The 10,634-nt window shown below is 42.5% G+C and overlaps 1 protein-coding gene across 1 annotated transcript; it reads right to left on the reverse strand.

Moving 5' to 3' along the window:
- Nucleotides 1–934: 934 nt before the first annotated feature.
- Ecrg4 (ECRG4 augurin precursor) lies at nt 935–8,804 on the reverse strand. The gene is made up of 4 exons (XM_027951803.3): nt 8,637–8,804; nt 4,262–4,309; nt 1,668–1,825; nt 935–1,295 (listed from the first exon to the last, which is right to left on the reverse strand). The coding sequence occupies exons 1-4, from the start codon at nt 8,713–8,715 to the stop codon at nt 1,134–1,136; spliced, it is 447 nt and encodes a 148-aa protein (XP_027807604.1). The 5' UTR covers nt 8,716–8,804; the 3' UTR covers nt 935–1,133.
- Between the last annotated feature and the right edge of the window lie 1,830 nt (nt 8,805–10,634).

Below are 10,634 nucleotides of genomic sequence, written 5' to 3' on the forward strand. Positions count from 1 at the left end.
AAAATGGTAAATTTTGTGTCATCATATATTATCACAATTTTTTACAAAAGTCATATGAGTATTCCCAAGAAAGAAACAGATGAACTTTAATATGTAATTGCCCATAACCACTTGTGCTGAATCCAGTGTTTCCTGCTAAATCCAGGGTTATTTTTATTTAACCTAAGATTTATGAAGGAGGGTGTGTTTCAGAGGCAATAAACAAATTTGGCATATAGAGTCTTTTAGTGGAAAAGTAGGAAAAGGCTTTCATTAGATTGTCACATTCCCCTGGATGTGTGAGAGTGCTTCAGAGTTGGCCCTACCAAGCTGCCCATCTCCTCCCTGCAGGCCCTCTGCAGCTCTGCTTCCTGTGATGAGTAAGGGCTCAGGTCCCTCACTGTCCTCCCCCGCTCCTTCCCACCTCCTTCCTCCCTCCCTTCCCCCCCTTTCTCTTCCTTGCATTCACTCATATTTTTTTAATATAATATAAATTATATTCTTTAATCTTCTTAAATTCTTTGAAAAAGTTTGATTTTTTAAAATTTTTAGATGAGCATGGCACTTAAATCAACTTAACTTCAGATAATTTTCTATTGCTCTTCATTTCCTGAATGATCTAGCTTTGTTTCCTGGGTTGTCCAGCTGTGGCTCAGGGGCTGGAATCCAAAAAGCCTTCAATGCCTGTGGAATAATTAGAATTCTACAAATCAAGTCTTGCAACTGGAAATCATTTTCAACTAGATTTTCTCCTGGTTTTATATTTTGTACTTAGTATAGACTGCATTTTAATCAATTGAAGAACTCTTTCTTCATTACAGTGTCTGCCTGGGATGTGGTAAAAATTGCTGTGATCATAATGGCTCTCAAAGGATGCTTCAACTTTAAAACATCAGAGGAACAAGAAATGGCACCAGCTTAATTTTCATCCAAATAAATTCTGAGACTTCTGTTTTTGACAAAATGCTTTTATTTCCAGTTTTAAATGATATATTGTTAGAAGCTTGCATGAAATATCAAAAGGCGCTAAGTCACAAAAACTGTGTTGAAAAGACCCACTGAAATAAAGCACAACAGAAACCGCATAGTGTAAGGGACTGTGAGATTCCTAAGGGAAGCACCTTGGGTTCCGTGTACATCTGTGGCAGTGGTGGTCAGTAGTCATCATAGTTGACACTGGCTCCATGCCTAAAGCTGTGGGGGCTCCGGGGTCCAATGGCAGAGTCTTCATCATAGTGACGTTGGTAGTAATCACCATAGTAGTCATGTCCATTTCGATCTCTATTTAGCCAATAGGTGATGTCATCTTCAAATTTCTGGAGGAAAAGAGAAAGAATGATGGAGAATGGATTTAAAGACACACAGTCCCCTAAATAAATCACAACTTACCAATGGCTTTTCTCTATGGTGGATTTTCTTCAATGATTAACAATGCTTACTATGAATAACTATCTCCTTCTAATGTTCTTATACACAGATATCAACATGACCAGATACCAAAAAGGGGTATTTTCCCTCAAAAGATTTTATGTCTCCACCTTAAAACTTTTGTTGTACTAGTTGTAAATATACCCAGACTCACCAATAGAAAATAGACTAAACCAAATAGCCATGTCTCATTTCTTATGTCCTATTTCCCCAGCCGGCCTCTCTCCCTACCAGCCCACCCTGCAGGAAAGTGCACCCACCGCTTCATCAAAGCCCATGTAGAGGAACTGCTGGTACCACTGCTGCACCTCTGGCCGAGTCCGATCCCACAGCTGCCGCTTCTGGCGCTTCATGCTGCTCAGGAACTCTTTGGCTCTATTCTCATCCATGGCCACTTTTGTCTCAGTCAGAGCAGGTGCTGAAATGAGCAATTTCCACCCCGAAATTGCAAAGAATGATTTTTTTAAAAAACAGCAGTTTTTTTTTTGTTGTTGTTGTTGTTACTAGAATCGTACTGTGGGTTGAACTACTTTTTAAAATTTATGTGTAGTAATTGTACATATTTATGGGGTACAGTGTGATAACTCAGTAGACGTGCAATGTATAATGATTCAGTTGATAATTAGCATTACCATTTCCTTAACCATTTATTATTTCTTCATGTTGGGAAGGTTTGAACTCCTCTCTTGGAGTTCTTTATAAAATATGTAACAAATTGATATGAACTATAGTCACTAGAACATTAGAGCTATGCTGTTGAACATTGGAACTTATTCCTCCTACGTAATTGTCATCCAATCTCCATGTTTCCCCTTTCCCTCAAGAATGTGTAATAAGAATTGTAATGCAAAAAAAAGAGTACATGTATAATGGCATAATTTTGGTGTGAACATACTTTATATACAGAGTTACAAAAAATTGTGCTGTAAATGGGTAATAATGAGTATAAGGCATTCCACTATTGTCGTGTATGTAAAAAATAAATAAGTAAGTAAATAAATAAATAAAAAGTAAATAATTTAAACTAAAAAAAAAGAATAACTTTTGTTATTGGAGTGTAGCCACTCTTATACACCGCATCATGTACAGGATGGCTTTGCCTCTTGATTATTCTTTCATGCATCTGAGAAAATACAGCTTCACGTCGTCAGCTCCATGCTCTTTGCTCACAGCATTTTCTATATGTGTATAGCCACTTAAAAGAACTGGGACTTACTTTCAACATGTAGCTTTTCAGGGTAGCAATGAAATTCAGCTCATTCCCTGAAGACCACTCACCATGCCCCTAGCCCAGGGCTCAGCAGGGGCTGGTGGCTTAACCCCTGGCCTCTTCATTCAGCAAACAGAAATGGATATCTAGTGCCACACATGCTTAAAGTGTATGTTCATTTCATATATAAGCAGGGGGATGAAGTAAGAAAAAAGAACTGGACGGATGCACCTTGAGAGAGCAGGGATCAAACCCACCTAGCAGTGCAACAGGGGTTCATCTCAGGCTGCTGGAGTACACAATGTCCTATGGAGGCATCTCTGGGCCTCATAGTCTGATCACTACCCATTCTGTTGCATCTCAAAAGGTACTAACTTTTGCTTGAACTGCTTCCCATGTCTTCCCATCATAGTCTCAATGTCTTAAATGGCACCACTTCCGTAGGATGTGCCTAGGAGACTCGATGTTGTTAGGAAGAACTTATGGGATAATGAAACTAATAACATGGATAAACATCAGGGCTTGTTGCGTGGTCTTTACACAGTAGGTGCTTAATATGTGTTTCTTGGCTTCATGTGAATAAGATTCAAGGATATACACCCAGGAGTCATGATTATCTCAGCAGTTTGCTCACTTCTGATTGGCTGGCTCTGTGAGAGTTGCTCACCCGCAGGCATCTGTGAGGTGATTCTGTTATGACCAACCAGCCTAGGGAGGGGACATTTCTTTCCAAATCAGAGATAATCCAGGGCCCTATGAGTGGCCAGAAGGAAGCTGACAGCCCCTTCCCAGGAACTACTTTCTCTCGGAGGGGTCACCTGAACTCCAGGCACCTGTAGGGCATCCCTGAGAGGCAAATGAGAACTATGGGAACAAGTGATTAAGGGCCTCACTTTGGGAGCAGACTTTAGCCTATAAGAATCTTCTGTAAACCAGGAGGTAGAAAGAATAAGTGATCAAACTTCATATCAGAAATGTGGTTGCACTTTTTAATTTCTAGGATAATTTTATAGAATATGCTGGCTGGGAGAGGGAAAATGACATTCATGAGACCACACAATGGATCCAATTGACTTGGCGGCAACAGGCCCAGAACCCGTATTTTGTGACTATTTTAACAACATCTTGCTGCTGTCTACAATATTCATCTTAGGAGCACTTCTTCCAGCAGAAATTGGCAACTAAAAGGTATCCCTATGGAAATGCCCTTCCACAATTGCTAATTACAGAGAATGCCACAACTAGGCAGTTCTAAGCCCACTCCTGCAATGACTTCACATGCTCTGAAGGATATTGCCGGAGTCTGGCTGCAGCAAAATAACCCTAACAGATATGCCCAAGTTTAGATGCAAGCTCTAAAGTTCTTCATGGATCTAAAATAAATAGCATTCAGTTGACACTGTTGCACTGTTTTGTCTATACTGACAGCTTTCCAAAAAAGAACCTACACACATTTACTAGCAATAATATTTATCTAATCAAATACCACACCACATACCCACAGAATAAACCCTTCATATCTTCAAATCTTTTAAGAAGTAAATACTCTTGATTTTCCAAATACAAGACTGGACACATTCAATATTATCATTTCATTTCCATCCAGTTAAGAATGCATCCCTTATCCATTTGGGGCATATTTACCTTCTCGTTTCTGAAGCATCTGCTTGAGTTTATTTGCACTTATGCCGCCTAAAGGAATAAAAACAGAAATCAACTTCAGAGTTGCACTGAATCCTTGAATTTTCAACTGTAAAAATAAGTTGGTAAAAAATAATCTCAGACCCCTGTCTTGATTGCTAGTTTGGTAGTGTTGCATATTTAACACTTTTTGCACTCTGATTATTCAGGAAAACAATCTGGGGTTCCTGAGGCTAATGTCGGTGATGATGACTATGACTGACCAAGGACATTACAACTGGAGCTACTTCCTGGGAAAAGTGACATAATTCTTGGAGGCCTGGTGTCTAATCATGAAGGACAGCCATCTATCATGTGTGCCTTCCTGAAATCATTTACTTCATGGTGTAACTCCTCCATCCAATGGAGTCCCCCAAGTTCCTATTCATCCCAATCTTCAGAATATGAGATTATGTGGAAGTATGGTTTTGCAGAGGAACTATGTTAAGGATCTCAGAATGATTATTATTCTGGATTTAGGGTGGGCTCTAAGTCCAGTGACTGGTGTTGCAAAAAGAGAAGGAAAAAAAAAACATCAAGGCAGAAATTAGGACTTGGGCTACCACAAGCCAAGGAATATTCTTTAGCTCTCTTAAAAATTAGCCCAGTTTTGTACTTTGCTCTGATCATCCTATAATCAAGCTTTGGTTTTTTTTTTTTTTGGGGGGGGGGTGTCTTTTTCATTTTTTTAATTTTTTTTAGTTGCTCAAAACATTACAATGATCTTGACATATCATACATTTGATTCAAATGGGGAACGTAATCTTAATCTTACTTTTCCACGTGTACAGACTGCAGGATCACATTGGTTATACAGCCACGTTTATACATAGGGCCATACTAGTGTCTATTTTATTGTGCTGCCCTTCCTATCCCCCCTCCCCTCCCCTACCCTCTTATAATCAAGCTTTATTAAGATCATTTGCTATTTTATTTACTCTGTTTTTGAAAGAGTTTCTAATAAAACCAGTTATTTTAATAGAAAAATAACATGTCTGTCCTAAAAGAAAACCCACCTCATGACCGTACAGAAGAATTTGATCCTTAACTGTACTTGTCTCATGAAAGGTGGACCCAAAGCCTCCAGAGAAAACACTTGGAGTATCCTGAGTAGTGAGTAGAGCATCTTTAGGTGTAAGAAACTGGAAACTAGGTGCAGAATGGGGAAATGCCTTCTTGACAGGGTTCTTAACTCAGTCCATGGACAGATTCTAAATTGTCCAGAGAAAGAAAATTGTGCCTCCTTCTGCAAAGGTACAATTTTGGTGGACTAGAAGCCAAATGCTCAAAAGTATCTGGGGGTCAAAAAAAATTAAGAATCTCTGCTTTGAGCTGGGGGTGTAGCTCAGTGATAGAGCATTTGCCTGTCTTGCACAAGGCTCTGGGTTTGATCCCTAGTCCTGGTGAAAAAAAAAAATTAAATTCCTGTTTTATTGTCAATAATACTTTAATAAAACCAGGGGAAAATTTTTTAAAAAGAACCCCCGCTTATATAATTGACTATGTAGTTGAGGAAATATGTCACAAGAGTCACCAGCTGGCTGCTCACTGCTCTAAGCTGAACTGTATTATTCGTGTGCCTGTGCTTACAAAATTTGAATTTAAACCTCTCTGGACCACATTGCTCACACAGCCCATGGTTTATAAGCAGCCTCCTCACCTATTAACCCCTGTAGGCTTTGGGATCTGAGGGTTACTCCCTTCCTTTACAATAGCTTCACCATCCAAGGAACCTACTGGCCTGGCCTCTGGGATGGGATAACAAGCTTCTAGAACTTACTAAACTATTTTCTCCCAAGCATTTCTGTCCTAACTCATGGGTACAGTGGCCACACTTTCTAGCTCTCCAACGGCAGCTTTAATTTATACCCATTGTCCTGATCAATTCATGACAGTGCCTCCTTTTGCTCTCCAGAGCATTCCATTATGGATGATGCTTATATAACCATCCTCTATTTGTAGAGGTTGAATGACATGGAAATGGCTTGGGAAGCATCTCTAGAGACCACACTAAAGGGAGGGGGATAGAAGTGTTTCTTGTCCTCTTGTCTTGCATAGGAGGGCTGGGTGTCTGCAGCAACCTCAGGGACTGCTCTGATATTTGATTCCGTCCACAACCTCTCATTTGAAGAGGTCATGAAAAACATGGAGTGGGGGTCAAAGGAGAGTGTCCAGGGCAGACTAGGGCCCGAGGATGTGTAATAGGAGAAAAAATTGAAGGCATTTCGGTATTCACCTAGAAACTTCTGGAAGGAGGACTAGGATTTGACCACTGGATCCTAGATTAGGGCATGAAGTAATGTTTTCAATGCCTGGGCAGCCACCAAAAGATGAAACAAGTGGCCCGAGAAGTTTCTGTTAGGAGATACTGAGAGCAACTGAGCATAAATCAACAGAGTTGAGTACTTGACCAGGCTACCATAGAATTATTTGATTAGATGGGGTGGGGCTACTCTTAAAGGCTGAATTTCCCTTCTAACCTTAAGAAGCAATGAATAAATCTATGAAAATATTTGCCAAGCAGATTGATACATTTCTTGGCACTAAAATTAGCATCCATAAATGGCATAACACTTGTCAATCTCTGAAAACTCTCAGGTAGTGCATACAGAATTATCACTCCTCCATCTGTTTGCTTTCTGTGAAAGTGCTTAACAATTAATGAGTGAAATGTGGTCTTACATTGAAATAGATATGGGACTTAGGTATTTATCATAAGGCTGTAATTTCTTGCAGCGAATGTCTGTTACTACTGCTCCAGAAATGAGAGTCCCACCAAATCTCAGCTATGCCACTGAAAGGAATAAAAAATAATGGATGTGATGTATTTTCTGTAGACATTTTTTTTTAATCTCAACATCATCATTTAGTATTTCTAGGCTGTGTTAATAAGCACTTTAGTATTTATCAAATCTAGTTATCTGGAATCAGATTGCCTAGCAGATTCAGAATTACAAGATGCCCTTTTGAAGGTGCTACTATTAATAAATTTATCAAGAAGGGATCATTTTCTGCATTAATTTTTTTTTGGATCTCATAAGGAGTCACCTTTGGGATTCCTTAGAGATTTTCATTTCCGGTCATAAGACCGTCTACATGTGTTCAACTTAATGAGGATAATATTTTAAATGATTTCTACAGCAAAGTTCTTGGCATGGACTAAAGGAAATATGAGCCCTGGAAATGAATGGCTTATAGCCAGCATTCACATGACTTATTCAGATGTGCTTCTTTAAATGTGAGAAAGAGGAGGGGGTACATACATCATGTGATGGGAGATTACTGATTAGTTTCACCTGTGGTTGTAATTTAGAATAACAACCTCCCCAGCCTGAACACTGCCCACCCCCCATTCTAAAGACCCTAGGACCCCCACCCCTTGCCTGTGTCCCCTCAGCCTGGAGTTTGTTTATCCATGCCTGTTTTGAATAAGCAAAATACAGCAAGAGAGCAATCTAGTGGGCCTTCTATTTCCATTAGATAGGGCCCAGCTACTTTGTGACAGAACAGGAGCTTGGGCAAGTAAGTCACTTTGTGCTTTCTGGCCCCAGGTCCCTTAGCAGTAAATCTGAGGTTCCAATACCTGAGTTGTAGCCTCAAAGATGCTACAGGAGGTCAGCTGTGAACCATAAAGGATCAAACAAGGGGAGGGTGGTATCTCAGGACAAAACATCTACTTTGGGATTGAGGCTCTTAAGGCAGAATCTGTGAATCAGGAAAGTTGTGCCTGCCAACTTCCTTCATTCTGAGTGTGCCTGTGAAGGCACTTTAAATGGAAAATGGTCAGGGAATTATCCACATTTTCAGCCTGTTCTCTGAGAGATCCAAGGAATAGAGAAGGGAAAGCATTACTGCTTTGGGAGCAGTTCCCTATCTGGGGTGAGGCCTGCCCTCAGTCTTGCAGACTGGAACAATATTAACTGTTTCCCAGCGCCTGCCTGGAAGGGAATCCTCCTCATGATGCCATCAGCCTCCCCCTCGGTCCCCTCCAAGGACAGACACCACCCCCGTTAAAAACCCCTTAGTCCCTTTCATTAATCCCTGAAACTCCTCCTGGCTACCTTTCAGACCTCTTTTCACAAGGGTGCCTCTCGGATCCGAGACCCTCCGCCCGTTGATCCTGCCTCTCTTTCTCTGCCTGCTGGAGTGCACCACTTCACACCACTCTGGCAGTGGCAAAAAATAGAGAACTTGTTCTGCGACAACCTCTTGGTCCTGTTCAGGCTGAGGTTGGGTCCCAAGGCCCCATCCATCTCTGCCGGTACCCAGGCAGCGCCACCCTGTGTCAGCCCCACCCTGGGACGAGGCTCCGTTCTCCGCCTCTCATCGCCCCACTCACCTGGACCAAGGCACAGCAGCAGGAGCAGCGCCAGCCCGGTCAGGGCCAGGACAGCGGGCCGCGTGGAGGACGCGACCATGGCAGCGCTGGGCAGGCAGGAGGGCGAGGGGTGCACGCGGAGCTGCTGCACGGGGAGGCTGGGCTTGCGGAGAGGGAGGAGCAGGCTGCAGGCGCCGCTGCCGGAGCTCCGGGTGTCCTTGCCGGGGGCGGGACCCGCCTGGTGGGCGAGAAGCCAAGTGGGCTCCAGGCCCAGCGCCACCGAGGCCAGTCCTCCCTTCCCGCTTGTGAGACTCGCTGGAACAGAGAGCCCCGTGGCGTGCACAGCCCGCTGCAAAGCTGTGAAGACCAGTTAGGGTCCCCCAAGCCAGGGAGGGGCAGAAGGCCTCCACGGGATGCCCACCCTGCCAGCCAAGCCCCAGGGGCTCAGGACACCGCCGCCTCCTCGCCCACTTTCCCGGCCCTCCCAGCAGCTCAGACTGCTCTGTGGGTCCTGCTGGGCACAAGTCTTTTTCTATAAGCTTCCCCATCTCCTTCTGTCTGGGCTCCAGACCCTGCTCCTTCCTGCCTTGGCTTATAAGGTAACCTCTGGAATTTCCTTAATTCCTGAGCTGCATTTAAAGATGGCTTTGGCGGTGCTGTGTCTCGTGATATATGAAAGACTCCTCAGTCTGGGTCCAGAGCTGCAGCTCAGGAAAACATCTAGCCACTCCTCTGAGAAACCTCTGAGGCAGCAGCCCTTAGCAGAGCTAGGGCTCCCCTTTGGGCCCTGTTTTCCAGGCGGCCTAAGCCGGCTGTGTGAAAGGGAAGTGATGAGAATGCCAACTGCCAACCCAGTTCCAGACCTGTTCACTGTGGAGGACACTGAGAAGCCAAGTAGGACTGGGCTGGTGTGTTGCTCAGAGGTAGAGCTTTTGATTAGCCTGTCAAGGCCCTGGGTTCCACCTACCACACAGCAACAAACAAAAGCAAACCTAAGACAAACTTATTCCTTACTGGCCTTTAATGGGTCACCTCAGCTCTCTTTAGACTTCTTCTACCAAAGGATGGTGATGGGAAATTAGTCTTTCCCATTTGAGATCTGCCTGAGAGGCAGCTAATGACCTGTAATCTTCATTTACTTTCTTGTTTTTTAAACCTTCCAGTGGCTAAGTGCTTGGCACCTCTCCCTGTAATGAGCTCTCCATGTTATGCAGTTAACTTTCTCTAGCAGGCAGGAGGGAAAAAAGTCTGTTAACTTGAGTTCACAAAGACAGATGGGGGCAACTAAAGAAGAAAAGTGCTTAGTGAGCCTCAGAGTTACAGGACAATGACTCCAGAGGTACAGGCAGCCTGTGGTACCAGAGAGAAGCAGAAAGAAAACACTACACATCAAGTCATCTTAGAGAATGCTGGTAATCCCTTCAGGAGACCAAATTTATAAAAAGCAACTGGGTATAGATTTAATTTTGCCTGAGGACGAGAAATTTATCCACTAGGAAGAAAATCAAAATTCTGTTGGGTTTGGTGTAGAATAAACATTATGTGTGTTAATTATGTCTTATTTATCTTATTTATCTTGTGGGGCTCCTCTTCCTTGCCCCACATCTCTACAAGTATTTACTTCTAATACCTCTCTTAACTAGGATCTGATTGGAACCAAGTTCACACAGTCAATGAGGATAGGAGCCACCTTCCTGGAAGATTTTTCTTTCTCCATCTTTTAGCATCACACTTAACATTTCTTATCCTCTCAACCCCTCCCTTCCCACTGACAGTTAAAAGTGCAGACTGGTGGTTTTGTTGGGATTTTGTTTTTGTTTTTGTTTTGTTAATTCAAAGATTCTAAGGGGCAAAAAGTCAGCATTAATTAACTCACATAGTTGTAACACTTAAAAGATAAAATAAACATTAAATCTCAGTTTTGATGGTCTATATTTAAAAAAATCTTGATTTGAATTGATGAGACAATCAAGGCTCCCACAGAAAAAGAGTTTTAAATAGCTACAAATAAGGTGATAA

The sequence above is a fragment of the Marmota flaviventris genome, chromosome 14 (assembly GCF_047511675.1).
Source record: "Marmota flaviventris isolate mMarFla1 chromosome 14, mMarFla1.hap1, whole genome shotgun sequence".
NCBI lineage: Eukaryota > Metazoa > Chordata > Mammalia > Rodentia > Sciuridae > Marmota > Marmota flaviventris.